Source organism: Melospiza melodia, chromosome 2 (genome assembly GCF_035770615.1).
Source record: "Melospiza melodia melodia isolate bMelMel2 chromosome 2, bMelMel2.pri, whole genome shotgun sequence".
Classification (NCBI taxonomy): domain Eukaryota; kingdom Metazoa; phylum Chordata; class Aves; order Passeriformes; family Passerellidae; genus Melospiza; species Melospiza melodia.
In genome coordinates, this window is record NC_086195.1 from 66560588 (window position 1) to 66577774 (window position 17187).

At 44.6% G+C, this 17187-nt stretch overlaps 1 protein-coding gene across 1 annotated transcript; it reads right to left on the bottom strand.

Annotated features, from left to right (window-relative positions):
• Positions 1-1884: 1884 nt before the first annotated feature.
• On the bottom strand, positions 1885-14292 carry CLNS1A (chloride nucleotide-sensitive channel 1A). Its single transcript, XM_063148707.1, has 7 exons — positions 14135-14292; positions 11437-11573; positions 9132-9236; positions 8279-8389; positions 7668-7841; positions 5238-5322; positions 1885-2685 (listed from the first exon to the last, which is right to left on the bottom strand). The coding sequence occupies exons 1-6, from the start codon at positions 14281-14283 to the stop codon at positions 5255-5257; spliced, it is 744 nt and encodes a 247-aa protein (XP_063004777.1). The 5' UTR covers positions 14284-14292; the 3' UTR covers positions 1885-2685; positions 5238-5254.
• Between the last annotated feature and the right edge of the window lie 2895 nt (positions 14293-17187).

Sequence of the window (17187 nt, forward strand, 5' to 3'; positions counted from 1 at the left end):
GATCCTTTTGGGGGTTTCTACCTTCCCTTTCTTGCTTTACTGCTTTTTATTCTTTAACCTCCTTTTAAAGTGATCCATACCTAATAACTTTTCCCCCCACTTTTTCACATAATTTCTTATGGAAACAAGTCTTTCAAAATCTGAATGATTTGATGTCTCCTCTGAAGCCATGGAGCCCACAGGATAAAGGTCTCAAAAATAAACCTCAAAGAGCATAAAAATAGACAAAGAAAAGAGAAAAACAGATATACAAACCTACAGGCAGCCAAGATTTGTTAGATCAGAGGCCCTACTTCCACATAATTTTTGATGGCCTGAAAAAGCAAAGTCCATAAAGTGAAGAGGTCAAATCAGATCTGACTTCTCCATGTCTGCCTTGTTTATTTTGGCACAACGTATAGTTTAAAAGAAATTGGTACAAATCTGGGTTAGTAACAAGTAGCTGCTGTATTTACAGGCACTAGAATATAAATTTTGTTTTTAAATCACTAGGAATTAGACAAGCCTTAAATTGACTAAATTAATGCAAAACAAAAGAAAAACAACAAAAGTAGCAGAAATAACAAAAAATAAACCTAAGCTAGGAACTGAAGAATTTAACTGGTTTTGGTAGTGCAGGCAAAAAGGAATATTTTACATTTGAGTGAATGAATGCTTATGAAGTCCAGAACATTTACCCACTGCCTAAATACAAAGTTTTATTGAAAATAAAACTTATCAATCCACACAAGACACTTCTCAATGCTACCTTCAGCACTCATCCAGGTTTGTTTCTACCTCACCTCATTTAATCCTGCTCCACTGATTTGACTGGAAGCATCACAAAATGTCTGTTCCTGGAGCTCCACATTAGTACAACAGAAATTCTCCTTTTGGATGTAGTGAGAGTGCTGAGAGGAACTGTGAACAGTGCAGCTGCCCTGGAGTTAACTTTGCCCATCTGCCAGGGTATGTAACAGGCTGCCATTTAACGTGGAAAACAACAGACACACCACATCCAACTCAGATTTTCACACACCAAAAAACCCCCACCAGCCTGCTTCAACAGTGGATGCTGACTTAGAATTCAACGAGCCTTTTCCCTCAATTATGGTGTGGGTAAGAGTTTTACCTGTCCCAAAATCTCACCATGCCAAGATTCTCCAAATGCCAGTGCAAAAATCAACTCTGTATCCTCCTTTGTAGCTCTGAATTCCTAACAATAACGTTTGTATGTATACAAAGGGGCTGGTAAAGACATTCCTGTAGGATGTCTTGTTGCATAACATGCTGAATACCTCATTTATTCAGCTACATGAGTGGTTCACAACACTGTTAAGACATCCCTAATTGGACTGAATATTCATTCCTAATGAATATTCAACAAAGAATGAGTATAATTAGCATGTACCTTGGAACCAATTCACATCTTTATGTGTAAGCAGAGTGTAGGGCCAGTAAACTGTTCATATACCAACACAGCAATAACTCACACCCACCCCCTCCCCAAAATATCACAAGTCAACTTCAAAGCAAAAGAAAATGGAGGAAGTTTGGTCCAGACTTTCATTTCAACAGTGGGGGAAGAGAGGCACAACCTGAATTTCCTGATATTTTCCAACAGAGAAATTTTCCAATTTTCCCACAGAGAGGCGAAGCAGGGAAAGCTCCAGCAGGACCAACATCTTGGCAATCTAAAGCTGGGTTCCTAACTTTGGGATGTGTCTGGCTAACTCTGTCACAGGCATAGCCTGCAAATGCTCTGCCCTTTTATCCTCACATCCAGGTAAATGGTGAAAATGGCTTTGGCTTCACTGAAGACTTTTTTGTTACAGAAGAGAGTTCTGAAACTCAAGAGCTCAAGGTGCTTGCTGAAGTAAAGGAGGGAGAACTGCAACAGTGAGCTGGTTGTGAGATACAAAAATCTTAGTTTATTTAACAATGTTAACATTTAATACAAAGACACAAAATGGTTCTCTTTGTCCGGACCTTACAGACTTCATTCCATCTCCTCTACCACCCAAGCTCAGCTCTCAGAGAAATGAAAGGGATAGCACTGAAATGGTAAAGCCAGTTACTTGAGGGGGTTTTGATTTAGCTTTTCTTTTGATCCTTGGCCAACCCTATTTCCTTTTAGTCATAACATTTCTATTCCCATTTCTACTGCACAGAGTCAGTGACAGGTAAAAAAATATGGAAAATTCTAGGACCATCTAAAATTCTGTTTTACTTACAGTTTTATTTCTGAAGTCCTAGAATTCCTACAAAGGCTTCTTTAAAAGGCCAGAGAGTTTAGTCAGAGAGACTGTGGCTGCCCCATTCCTGGAAGTGTTCACAGCCAGGTTAGGATGGGGTCCTGAGCAACCTGATCTACTCAATGGCATCCATGCCCATGGCAGGTGGGGCTGGAACCAGATGATCTTTAAGGTCTGTTCCAACCCAAATCATTTTGTGATTCTATGAAATGACCCCTGATTAGCCCCATTCAACTGTTAGATGCAAGAGGTTTTATTGTTTTTGTTTATTTCGTTTTTTTTTAAATAACCCCATAGTGGTCACAAATGTCAAACCCTGTTTTAAACATCTCTACAAGCATTTTTAGACCTAGATGTCTAAACTTAGGTCATCAAAAGAAAGGTTAACTCCCGATAGTCACTGCAATGCCTTCGGTTTTACAGCTTATTCTGGAAGTGCCACAAGAGGGATCTGAAAGACACAAGACACCCAAGTTTACATAATTGGCATTAAAATACAAGGTTATTAAGCAGCACAGAGTAGTAGCTATCTGTTGGTTGCAGTCAGAGGACAGCACTTTACTACAAGCCCATGAATTTTCAGAAGGGCTAAGCATCTTTGCCTTTGGCAGCAGCTCTAACTCAGGTCAGCTAAGGACAGCATGTGCTCACAGCAGGCACCAGGGTGGCCTGGCAGACCCTGCTGCACCCCATGCAGACACACCAGTTGCTTCAGAACAATTGCTGCAGCCTCGTGATGCCACAAACAAAACACCACTTATTGCAGGAACACTGGAAATGTCCTGCACCCCAGCAAGTCTCCAGGGGCTTCAGCAGGAGACTGTCACATCTCATTTGGGTGGCATGCAACATGAGCATCACACAAGGGCATTGTTTGGGAGGCAGGGCAGCACACTGCTCTCTAAGGGATCACCAACAAGATGTTCCTTGTAGATCATTTTGCAGTTCAGGAGGTTAAAAGGGCCAAGCTGCTCCATGGAGTACCCACAGGATCACAGAATGCTCCCTCTCCACCCCTACATACAGAGTGCAGAGCCAAGTCACCCTCTGAGCAGGGCAATTAGCACAGACCTCCAAGAGCTGTCCTTGTCACTTTCTACCTTCAGTTCCTTGCTGCTGCCTTAGATCCTAGATTCCTAAACTTCCTTAGACTACATCCACACACTCATGCTGGTGGTTACTCTAAAAAGGGCCATCCCAAACTGCTACCTGCAGTGATGTCACTGAAGCACCTGACACTGCACATGCAGGTCACTTGATCTGCTCTGCCAGGGATCAGCCCCTCAGTTGAGATCAGCACAAGCAGAAGCACAGGAGGAAATCCTCTTCAGTCACCTCTCACAGCATTCATCTCCCACAGTCACATGCTGTACCATGGAAGGCAGAGTAACAATTCCACTAACCAACACTACTTCTTACTGGGTGTATTTCGTCCTTTTCTAGAAGAACAGTCAACAACACTTCCACCAGCACTTTCATGCCTCTTAGAGATCTGCTATCAGCTACTAACTCTCCTTAATCCAGTTAAATTCTAACTGGGATAATAGATAAAGCAGTCAAATTTGAATTTTTCAACAGCATGATTTTTGTTTTAATAAACCATTGACCAAAGTAATCTTGGAGATGGAGTCATCAGAGTCTAAATTTCCATTCACTTACTAAGAAGCACCTGATCTACAGCTAAAGGCTTTTCTCTGATTTCTAAGTGTGTCCTTTACCAAACTGGCAGATCAACTGGCAGAGCCAATGGCAGGACAACCAATATGTAATATTTTTTTTTTTTTAAGAACTCTTTGTTCTGCAAAGTCCTTCCCAGGGTAGAAATGCAACTACGGAAGTTTGAGCTCTTACACCAGACAATAAATACCAATTCAGGAGTAGTGGCAGAGGTGGAGGTCAGTAAGGGAACACAAGACTACTCTGAGACTTTCAGAACTGCAGCAACAAAGAAAAATAAGCCACAGAGGAGGAATGCAGGTATACAGCATCCCTCCACAACAGCCCTCCTTGGGTTCTGCACCCTCTTTGTGACACTGTAATCCCTAATCAACTATTTTCCCATTTTTCTTTCAGTGTGTCGCACTCCTTTTTGTGCCCCTTTCCTCTTTCCTCCCCTGAGCTTTTGGCTGTCTGCTCCACAGCTGCTCTCTCCAGCATTTCAAGCAGGATAGCTGGACACTCACTTTAAGGTAGGAGCTGTCAGTCTCCCTTCTGAGATATACAGAAAAACTGGGACAGCACAGCACCACTTGAGCAGCACAGACTCAGTACTGCTGAATGAAGCAAGGATGGCATCACAATCCCACTGTGCCTGTGCCTCTCTGCAGACAGCCCCAGAAAAAGCTGCTCTAACTCTCCCTCCCAGCACCAGCGAGGAACCACTGGCACATCTTGTAAAGCTACTTAGAGGAGAAAAGCAAACAGGTGATGGAAGACAAGGGATCACACTGGCACATCCACCTGAGCAGGACGTTGTCTCTTAGCTGTTCACTCCTGAGAGCAGTCCCATCCAGATAGCTCAGTAACTTTACCAGGAACTGTTCCTGCTCTGCTTATAATGAAGGAAGAGATGGACTTGGAGTGCTGTGAAGTGTCCTGCCCCCTGGTACAGCCAGGGAAATCCAACACACCAAGGACAAAACAACAGACACTAAAGACAGTAACTTCCCAGGGATGCCTCCAGTGTTCATATACCAGCATCCAAGAGCCTTTGAGATCAGACAATTCTTAAATCAACTAAAAAGCTGACCCGTCTTCCAGACAGGCACATCCATGCAGGTTGCCTCTACAGGGTAATGGTTTATGCCAATAGGCATTTTGGCACAGATCATTAAACATCTTTTACATTTGTCATAACTACAGCTCCCTTTTCCTTCTTATATATCACCATCATCCTGACATCATGAGACATTTCCTGTAGGATCACATACCCTACACAAATTCCAGAGAGGGAGAGCTCTGCAGGACTGAAAAGCATTGCTGTGAGAAGTCAGAAGAACTTACAGCAGCACCTGTCCTCCTCAGTGATCGACCTCGGCATCTTCAAACTGCCCGGCAACTACTGGCGCTATGTCCACCTCCATCCCATCTGAAAGAAACAGCCAGCGCTCCGTAAACAAGCGGATGGGGGATGACGTTTTCACGGGAAAGAGAGCGGATGCCCTCTGCTGACCAGAGGTGGCCAGGACAGAAAACCCCTTCACTGAACTTCTGAGAGCAGCCTAAGGAAATGCTGATGAGCTCACAAGTTTCTGGGTTTGCTCCAGCACTGTTGGTCAGTCATTTACAGATTTCACCGCTTCCTACAATCTCACCTCACCCTGTCTTATTAAAAGACTTAAACACTGGATTTTAATTATTTCATTATTTAAATGAAGTTTTGGTGTAACAAATTTCATGATTCCTTGGAATAACTTTCTTCTAGTATCCTGTTCTGAAACAATTGAAAAGAAAGGTTGCTCTATGCTACAATGTCAAAAAATAAAGTAACTCTGAGCAGCCTTGCGGATATTTGTAATTGCAGCAAACCAAGCAGCAGTACTGTAGCAAGTAAGATCAGAAAAGTAAACAAAATTGATGAAGATTACTCTGAGACAGGTGACATACTTGCTGTTCAATTTATATTCATTTCTGGAATTTTGGAATTCAGACACCTGACTAAATTTTCAAACAAAGGCCACAGCTGAAACAGGAGCCTATCACCTATGGTTGTCTATACATAAATTTATTCAAAACTGCAGAACAAAGTAAGCCTGAACATAACTGAAAAAACAAGTAAGATAAAAAACCTCTCCCTGTGGATGAGAAATTAGTTATTATTTTCTAGAATTCCACAACTGCTGGATCATTTTCCATCTTTCAAAAACATGAGGGCATATAAAAAGCACTGCAATTTATATATTAAAAAAAGAAGCAACACTACTAAACTACTTTTCTATTCTTCTCCCAGAAAATATATTGCTGTAGGGAAAACAGCACACAAAAGACAGTCTGAGAAATCAGATGGTTTTCCCCCAACAAAAAAGAAATTTTACTCCTTAAATACACACTTGAACAATCAATAGAATTAACAGACACCATCCTTCAGAAAAATAGATCTTTTTTAATAATTCTGTTTCAGTGTGTTTGAATAATTCAGAATTCACCCTGAACTCTGTCAAGATAACTGTTAACTTATAATTTAGGGTATAAAAAAAAAAACAAACCCAAAATCAAAACCCAAATAAAAACTACAACTCATTTAGAGTAGAAAATGCTTCCCAACTGTGGTGTAGACTGATACATTTAATTTTTTTTAATCCTAAATCAACTTCACTTTACCACTGTTCCAGGAAATCCCACCAAGAAGAATCAAGTGTTCTTAACACTGAAGTGCTCACTCTAACATAGCAGCCCTCAATCCACAGCAGGCAACATGGTGCCCACAGGGCCAGAGGCATGTTGGTTTTCCCTCACCTTCTGCAGGGAGGTATCACCCATGGCATCACATTCACTTTGTCCTGCTTTATGGATTAGCCAAACTGGAGAGCCACCACTTCCATATCATAGAACCATGGCTTGGGTTGGAAGGGACCTTGCAGCCACGGGCAGGGACACCTCCCACTAGACCAGGCTGCTCCAAGCCCCATCCAGCCTGGCCTTGAACACTTCCAGGGATGGGGCATCCACACTCACCACCTCCATGGTAAAAATCTCTCCTTTTAACAATGTAAGTCTCACCTCCTTTGGTTTGAAGACATTCCCCCTTGTCCTACAACAACCAGCCTTACAAAAAAGTCCATCCCCATCTTTAAGTATTGAAAGGCCTCAGTAAGGTCTCCCCAGAGCTTTGTCTTTTCCAGGCTGAACACCCTAACTATCTCAGTCTGTTTCCATAGCAGAGGTGCCCCAGAGTCCTGATCATATTAATGACCTCCTCTGGACTCACTGCAGTAGGTCTCTATCCTATTGTGCTGAGGATCCCAGAGCTGGATGCAGCACTCTAGGTGGGGTCTCACCAGAGTGCAGCAGAGGATCAGACTGCCTTCCCTCACCCTGGGGCCACGCTGCTTTGGCTACAGCCTAGGACATGACTGGTGTTCTGGGCTGCGAGTGCACATTGCCAGGTTAGGTGAAACTTTTCATCCACCAGCACCCCCAGGTCCTTTTTGGCAGGGCTGCTCTTAATCCCTTCATCTCCCAGCTTGTGTTGACGCTGGGAGTTGCTCCAACCCAGGTGCAGCACCTTGCACTTGGCCTTGATGAACCTCATGAGGTTCCCATGGATCCACTCCTCACATTTGTTGAGGACCCTCTAGATGGCATCCTATCCTTCAGGAGTGTCAAGTGCACCCCTCAGCTTCATGTTTGCAAACTTGCTGAGGGTGCACTCCATCCCACTGGCTGTGTCACTGACGAAGACATATTGTTTAGTAAAACAAAAGCGGGTCTTACCTTCAAACTCCCTTATGGAGTCCTCTGTTCTCACTCCAGCCATGTTGTACTGGGTGCTGACAGACTGGGCTAACATGCCTTCTAACCTTTCCAGCGTGGCCTGCCCTTCTGCAGTTAAATGTGACAATCCCTCTTCGTATGTGTAAAAGCTTGGGATGTCACCTTGTTCTAGCTCTGCAAAAACAAGTTTATGTTTAGCAGACTTAAGTTTAGGAGCCAGAAACATTCAGAGGTGGAGGAATAGGGGAGCACCTGGGCAAATTATGCCCAGATTAACTGACAGATTAAAAAGCTGCTTACACAGGTACAGAATACACACAGCAATGTGAACTGACCACAGAGCAGCACAGCCATTGAACCTGGGCCAGCACAGCCACTGGGAAGGGGAAAGGCTGCTCCTTGTGTCTGTGGGCTTTGGAGAGCCAGAACAATGCTTTTGCTGAACTCCTGTCACTTGTGACAGGAATGACAGGTTTTCTGCAGATTTATGAATTTCTATACTGTGCCTGTGACAAAAGGGATGTTCAGGCAAAATGAGTAATAAACAATTATGACAGATACCAGGTATGCAAGTGCTGGCAGGTATTTCAAAAGAAGCAACTGTTACCAACCGCGGGCCTCGACATCGTACTCGTCCCCTTCGTAATCGTTGTCCGAGTCCTCGTCCTCCGGATCTGGGTGCAGGGCCTGGCACTCACACATCGCTGAGAACATGGCTTCCACTGCAGGAACACAAGGGAACACAAACCTCAGCAACACCCCAAAGCAACAGGCAAGAAACCCCCTCTGACTGATCAGAGGGAGTCAGAATACTCCTTTAGCAGAACCACAACTGAATTCATATTTGAAAGCATCATCCAACAAGCCAGAAGACATGCAAGAAACAAATCAGGTTTCAGAGTTTCAGCCTGGTGCTTTAGCCTCTTAACAGCACTTCTGCATTATTTCATTGATGACAAAGCTTTATCTCTGGACAGTTATGTCTGTGGTTACCTACTGCAGGAAAACTTGCAGCATTTCATCCATCAGATTCCTAAAACTTAAATTCAACTGTAAGCTCCACTGTCATATCCACAGGATATGAGAGCTTTCCAGTAGTAGTGCCAGGCATTAGAATGCTTCTAATGAAATTGTCACTGACTCAAATATCACTGAATTTGTAATTAAAAAGACATTTTCCATACATATTCTCTACAAATGTATACAAGTGAGATTATCCACATTGTGTATTTATACTCAACAGTTTCTATTTTAAAGCACTGGAATTCTCCTTGAGAAGCAGCTGCTTGAAAGAGTCCATTTTTCAAGCCAGATAAAACAATTTGCTTTATTTTTTCCAGCACACAGGAATCGAGTCACTAGAAAAGGACACTGAAGGATCATGGTATTTACACCTCTGCACTCAAGTGTCTCCCACATATAATCAGGACTTGGAAGTAAAACACAGCTCCCACTTGCACTTACAGGCCGATTTGTCGCTAGGTACGAATCTGAATTCTGCAATTGGTTCGACATCATCATCGCTGTCATCCCCCTCTCCTTCAGTCATGGGAGCCTCCTTTGTCTCCTCTTTAAGAAATCGAAAGATTTAGATGAAACATGTTTACTTTGTAAAAAAAAAAGTCACATTTATTTATTCTTTCAGGAACACACACATAATCAAATCAGAAAGTCTAGGAGGGGCACAAAACCTCCACTCTGTTCTCCCAAAAAACCATGTGACACTCCAAGACCCACATGGATAAATGAGGCCCTCTCAACAACACTTGCAACACATGTGAAATCTTCTCCATTCATAACTTAAGGAGTTAAGATTTCTGTACTGGTCATACAATGTACTCAAGTATTTCAGGAAAATTGCCTGATTCTTATTACAAACAACAATGCTCAAACTCCCTTTTATCATTTTTTAAATCACATGGATCTTTTAATGGATCCTTAACATTACTGTCACAAAATCAGCCAGCTTCCAGTATGGCCCCTTACAGGGGACTCTGACATATGCAGAGGATCTCTGCTCCATTTCCAACATTCCCAGTCAGCCAGAAAGATGTCAGAAATACAAAGTGCACCCAGAACCAGTTCCAGTTCCACCCAGTGACAGTTCCAGTGCTTCCTGACTTCTGTACACCATCTACGTGAATAAATAAGCATCAGTGTTTTACTTTCTGTGAATAAAAACCCCACAAAAATGGCTGCAGTTCCTCATTTCAGGGCTGGGGACACGGCACTGACTGCCTCAGAAGTGCACAATTATTTTCTACAGGAGAAGAGGTTATGCCACTGAGAGTGGCACCACTCAAAATCACACACAAAACCGGCACCACCAAGAATACAAAGACACCAAGAAGCTGCCAGGCAGCTGCCCCAAAAATGAAGTGTGCAGGGAAGCTACCCACTTCTTTTCCAACTGACCCCTGCAGGCACAGCTTGTTACTGCTGAGTCCAGCTCTTTGTTTTCAATGCAGTCAAGCTCTGAGTGCCTTTTTCTAAAAAAGGGGTGAGGACAAGGCACAAACACACAGAGAGCACACGCAAAACTCTGAGAGGAAGAACACAATGTACCCTGCACAACTGTGGATGAAAACTCCTGAAGCCAACTAAGTGGAAAGGATTAACACTATTCAGCAGTTAAAATTGCAGGCCAGGGCTAGACTTTGAAAAGTAAAACTTATCTGTTGTGGAAGATTTGTGGCAGAGATGATATACTAAAAAATATACCCACAAAAATACCTATAAAAATCACTCTATTAAAGACTAGATAAAGACTTTCTAGATAAAGACTTTCACAGGATATCCATATTTTCAAATGCCATAATTAGAATAAATTAAAAGCTACAAACAGTATCTTTCTTCAGATGAGGCCCTTTTTACTTCAAAATAACCACAGTTAAAGGAAAATGAGGAAGAAGAACCAAGAGGCATATGCAAATGTCCTCTTATTATTTGTAGTGATAGACTGTCAGAGAACATTAGTAACATAAGAGAAGGAAACAATGCACTAATAGCTTAAAAGCATCTCCATCTCCTCATAGTCTTGTCATTGCTTTCTGGATACACTAAAAAAAAATTAAATGCCAGATTTTAACCTTTAGCTGTGATGACCAGCAGACATGAAGGGGAAAAGGAGACCTGCTCAGGACCTAACATCCATTTAATCTCCAATTGTGATAGCAGTTTTTGACACACTTGAAATATTACCAGGTATACCAGAAGAAAAAAAAAATATATATATATAAAATACTACCTTCATACAAACAGTGCTCTACATCAAAGCAAGAACGGTCAAAAAGATGTGTTTTGTGGGCCATCTACAAAGATTCATTAAAGCCTGGTAACATGACCTATTGCCTTTTCTTGTTTGTATTTAACCAAGCTGTGAGAGAAAATGAATGAAAAGTTCCCTGGCTGTGAAACAGCAGGAATTCATCAAGCCTGGGGAGGGCAGCAACATTAGCATAAATTCAATAAGGAAAAAAGCATACTCAAGATGGAATCACAGGGAGACTGGCAGAGGAACTAAATTATTTAGAACCGTGTAAGAGGACAGAGAACTGATTCTCAGCAACTTCAGTGCACACAGCCACAAGCTGAGAGCAGAACTGCAAAGTGACTCTAAACAAATGCTAAGCTGTGTTTCTACAATGACTATCCTTCAGGAAAATACACAAGAAAATACAAGCAATTACTTAAAATGAACACTTCCTCCTACAGAGAAGGAAATCCTGTTGCTCAGGACTGCGTGGGAGCAGCAAGCAGCACTCCTCACCTTCGAACTTGGCGTTCACCATGACGTACAGGTGCTCCCTTGGGTAGGCACTCAGGTCCCTGGAGACAGCATGCAAACTTATGGTGGGGTAATCCAGGGAGAAGCCAACTCCAGAGCTGTCCAGCCAAGACAGGCGACTAATGAGGGAGGAGAAAAAGAAGGGACAAGTTAGAAACTAACTAACAGAGAACAGTATGCAGAAAAGCAAACCAACCCCAAAACATGAGCAATTGTGGACAAGGCACTTAGCCCACCCACCCTGCGGGCACACACAGTCCTGGACCTGCCTGAACAGGACTTTGCAAGAGCATTAACTGATGGCTGAGGTAAAAGAAGAATGTGAAGCTAAGAACCCTAAACCCACCACAGCTTTATCACACTTGCACTAAATGTTGGATTTTCCTCCCTGACTCTCCATCTTCTTCTCCCTGCAGATATCTATCATTCCAAAGTCAGCTACAGAGGTTCCAGAGTGTGATCTGTAACTCAAGCTATTAAATGTGGTTTTCCAAGACAAAGAGGACACTGACAGGTGGGTCAGTGTCATAATTCCTAGAGGATTATAGATCTGATGTATGTATAGCCTGTAGGTAGAAAAACAGCCAGTTCTGTGATCAGCAGAGCCAGGTTATGGGTATTCCTCCAGTCACAATTTCTGTGCCATAGCCTCTGCTTTCCCCACTTTCACTGTCATCCCTAACCACAGCAAGAGACAGCACAGGTTGTCACCATCAGGATGCTGTCTCCTTTGTATCAGAGCAATCAACATCTTTCTACACACTGAGAAATCACACTCAAACTAGATTTGGGTGCCTGTAATCAATGATGTCACACAGTGAACAGAAACAGTGCCAGAAAGCAAGACCTCCACCATGTGCAAAACTCAGCATTCACAAGCTTTTTGTCGTGGGACAAAACCAATGGGAAGTTCACAGAAGACTCCTAGCCTTGCAAAATCTGGCTGAGAGCAAGAGCTCATACAGAGAGAGCAAGGAGTTTATTTCCTAGCCTCAACTATCCAGTCCTCAAGGTTTACAGCTGCCGGTGGGGTACATGGATCAAGAGCCACACTCTGCTCCTGGATGCCCAGTTCTCCCATGGCATTCCTGCAAACACTGGTGTTTTCTGTTCATCCCAACAAGCGACTCTGGTGAAAGCTCTGTGGTGCACTTGAAACACATGGAGAAGAAGCTGGCAGACCTGCAGGTGCCTCACACAAAAGTCTACTGAAAGCAACTTACAAGGAAACTCAACATTACACCTCCTCAGAGAAGATACCTCGCAAAGAGAAGTCTTGGTAGCTGCAACCAAACGAAATAAAACAGTGAACAAAATTCCAGGGAGATTCCTCTCCAACACAGCACTAACAAGCTCAGGTAGGGCAAAAGCTCCTCTGACAATATTGGCCATTTCATAAAAGTTTCCTAGTCTGAGGTTTTTAAAAGTGCACTTTTTAAATTATGCTTTTGTTCCAACAATGTTCTTCAACTGCACAATATATTATGAGTACTTCTCCATGGTTAAAGGAAATTACATTGTTTTAATCATCAAGCTGTCTCCCTGAGCTATACAATGCAGGGAGAATTGAAAGGAGACCATAAAGAGCTCAGATAACATCTTCCAGAATAACCAGACTGATTTCTGCCTAGTAAGTACAGTCTGCACATGATTAATGCAACATGACAGACTTCACAGAACCAGAGTAGTTATTAACAGCAGAAACCCTGTCTACTCCCCTCCCAAAAGAGGAGAGCTGCCATTGTTTTAATTACAGAATGGTTTGGGTTGGAAAAGACATGAAAGATCAACTGCCTTCGGCAGGGACACCTTCCACTACACCAGGATGCTCAGAGCCACATCCAACCTGACCTTGAACACTTCCAGGGACGGAACATCCACTGCTTCTCTAGGCAACCTGTACCAGGCTCTCTCCCTGCTCACAGTAAAGAATTTTTTTCCTAATAACCAATCTAGTGCTCTTCTTTAGTTTGAAGCCATTCCTCCTTGTCCTATCACTACAGTTCCTATCAAAGAGCCCCTCTCTGCCCTCCCTGCATGCCTCTTCTGATACTGGGAGGCTGCCATGAGGTCTCCACACAACTTTCTCTTCTCTGGACTGAACAGCCCCAACTTTCTCATCCTGTCTTCATAGAAGAGGTGTTCCAAACCCCTTATCAACTTTCTGGTGTCTGCCAGACTTGCTCCAAGAGTTCCAGGTGCTTCTTATGTTGGAGATTCCAGTGCTGAATACAGCACTCCAGGCAGGGTCTCACAAAAGCAGGGGACAAAAGTTCCTGTCTTGCCCAGCTGGCCAAGCTGCTTTTGCTGCGGCCCAGGATACAACTGGCTTTCTGGGCTGCAAGTGCACATTTCTCCACCGTGCTGAGTTTTACAAAATGGTTTGGGTGGGAAGGAACCTTACAGCCAGCTCGTTCCGAGCCCCTGCCGTGGGCAGGGACACCTCCCACTACAGCAGGCTGCCCCAAGTCCCATCCAGGCCGGCCCTGGAGCCCCAGCCAGCCGGGTCCCTGGGGTGCTGCTCCCTCCTGCCGGCTTTAAAACGAGCAGGAGCAGCGGGGCGGCCCGCAGAGCCTCACAGACCCGGAGGGCTTCCCCCACATCACGGCCCCTTCACCCGAGCGCCCATCCCGGGCCCCTCAGGCCGCCCCGGGCGGTCCCAGCCCCCGTGTCCCCGCACCTCTCGGCGATGTAGAGGGTGCCGGAGCCCAGGCTGCGCCCCGCCAGCAGCGCCTCCGTGTCCGGCTGCTGGTGGCGGACGCCGTCGGCCGGCGGCGGGAAGCGCTTGAGGAAGCTCATGGCGCCGCCGCCGCCTCCCTGCTCCACCATCGCGGCCGCCGGAAGCGGAACGCGCCGCTCTGTGATGCGATTCCGCCCGGGACGCGATGGCACCGCCCCGGGATGCGATGGCACCGCCCCGGGATGCGATGTCACTACCCTGGGATGCGATGGCACTACCCTGGGATGCGATGGCACCGCCCCGGGATGCGATGTCACTACCCTGGGATGCGATGGCACCGCCCCGGGACGCGATGGCACCGCCCGGGATGTGATGTCACCGCCGCGCTCCCGTTCCGCGGGACCCGGCGCGGCCGCGGCTCTGGGTGCCGGTAGCGAGGTTCAAGCTAAGTTGTCTTTGTCTGTTAAAGAGGAGCAAAGGGAAGCGCTGAGGTGATGGCTGAGGGCTGGAGAACCTCTGCTTGTGGGGACAGGCTGAGAGCTGTTCTCCGAAGAGAAGGCTCCAGGGAGACCGTACTGCCCCTTCCAGTACCTACAGAGGGACACAAGAGAGCTGGAGAGGGACTTTGGACAAGGCTATGAAGGGACAGGACAAGGGGAAAAGGATTCAAATTGACAGAGGGCAGAGTGAGATTAGCTATTGAGAAGGAATTTTTCCCTGTGAGGATGGTGGCTCAGGTTGCCCAGAGAAGCTGTGGCTCCCCCATCCCTGGAAGTATGCAAGGTTGGATGTGGCTCTGAGCAATCTGGTGTAGTGGAAGCTGTCCCTGTCCATGGCAGGGGGTTTGGAACAAGATGGTTGGAACATGTCTTTAATGTCCCTTCCAACCCAAAACGTTCAGTTCTATAATCTAACAGTACCAAGAGCAGTCACAGAACCATTGAATATCCTGAATTGGAAGGGACCCACATTGATCATGCAGTCCATCTCCCAGCCCTGCACAGGGCACCACAACAATCGCAGCTTGTGCTTTAGAGCAGTGTACAAATGCTTCTTGATCTCTGCCACAGCTATTTTAGCCTGTAAGTCTTGTTGGACAGATGACAGGGGGAAAGATAATAAATAATAATAAAATACAGCAGATTCACAATTACCATTATTGGATGCTGGAAGGGGAATTTCTGGTGGGTGATCAGCACCTAATGTCTCATAAATGCACACAGAGAAGAAAAGGAAAATCACAAGTACCTGAATTGCTTAAAGGGTATGCAGCTGATTTCCCTCAGCAGTGATGGGGTCAAGAGCCCGACACTACTGCAGTACCTGGCAAGTGGGGGGTCTCACAGGACAGCACATTTCAGGGATGGGAAGGCTGCTACCCCTCATGAGCACTGTCCTTGCTTCTCTCCTGGATTTACACCATTTCTCTTGCTACTGCAGTGAGAAACAGGGATTACTGATGCATCAGGGAAGTACATCTCTGTCAGGGGATGCTTCTGTTAATGCCATCAGTGAGCAGCATCACTGCAAACATCCCTTCTCCCTGACTTGTCAGCATGGCAAATGTTCCTGCTGTAGCAATGTACCAAAAGCAAGTTGTTGGCTTGTCATGGATGTTAACCTTCCCTTTTATCAGTTGAAATTTACTTTTTAGGAGTCATTTAGCTACCTGTGTGCAAACACAGATTCTCACAAACATGAACTTAGGTCTCCATCTTTCATTTCTCTGGACTTTCCTAGCTACAGTCTTGGATAGCAAAGAGCAGAACATAAAATGGTTCTCTCAGTTTGAGGTATTGGCAATGCTTTGGAAAGCTGGTCAGCCATGCCTACCCATTTTGGATTTTAATTAAGTAAATAATAATGCAAATAATTGTTACTCATACAAATAATCACCTAGACTAAAATGAAAGCAAATTTCACAGTGAAGTGATATTTAAACACTGCTGGAATAGCTTGAAAAACACTACTAGAGGCAAGGACACAAGGGGAATTTCTCAACCATCTTCAAGTTTGCCACACCAAGAGAAGTGGTCAGATGGAAACAAAAATTTGCAGTTCATCCAAGAACACAGATCAGACTATGGCAGCAGGTGGGAAGAGATTCAAATACATGGAAATACCATTCACTACACTTAGTGGCTATAAAGCAGTGCTCCTGTTGATGTTCACCCCCTCTTACCTAATATGGCTGTAATATCAGCCACAGAGAGTTCTCACCACCTTTGTAGTTAACTCCACATCACACAACAACTTTAGCTCACTATAAATTAAGATTTCTGAGTGGTTGGGGTTGAATTACTGCAGATTGAAGCCACTGCAGTGGAGTAGTACAGAGATAATTTCCGGTATGCAAATGCACGTCTGTCTTCTGTGGCATACCACCCTTCCAAAAGAAAATGGGAAAAGGGATAGTTTAAGTGCAGGCAGGAAGCTGGTTTTGAGGATGAGGCATTAAGAGAGAAGGAGAAATCCACATCCTCCTTAATTTACACAATCCAGACACTTCACACCAGAGTACTGAGTGCTGCAGCTTAGAGGGGGAAGGCAGATGTTTCCTCTAAGTTAGAGTGGAACAGAATGGCCTTACATGAAAACTTTCCTTCATCTTTAAGAGCTTTAAGAAGTGAATTCGGATCCAGCCCCACACTGATATCTGAACACTGGATGTCCAACAGTGATTTTTTAGTCAACCAGGGCCGTGTTCAGAGGCAATGGAGAGCAGCAGGTACCTTCACAGGGTTGTCACCTTAGCACAGAAGGCAGGAGTCACCATCCAGGGAAGCTTGTTCTCTCCACAGCACTGCCTGCCATAAGGTGGCCAGTTCATCTGTTACAAATGGAAGTGTTGAGTTTTGGCAGTGGAGCAAGGGGATGGATTTCACAGCAATTTCTCATCACTACTGAAACAGGCAGCAGCTTAACTGCAGCCACAGACACATTTAAAATAAAGATTGACAGGCTTCAGGAATTCACACAGTAAAATCACTCCCTTCTTCAATTTGTTTCTTTCTCCCTTTCTCCTGTTAAAGTCCTGAAATATCATCCATGTC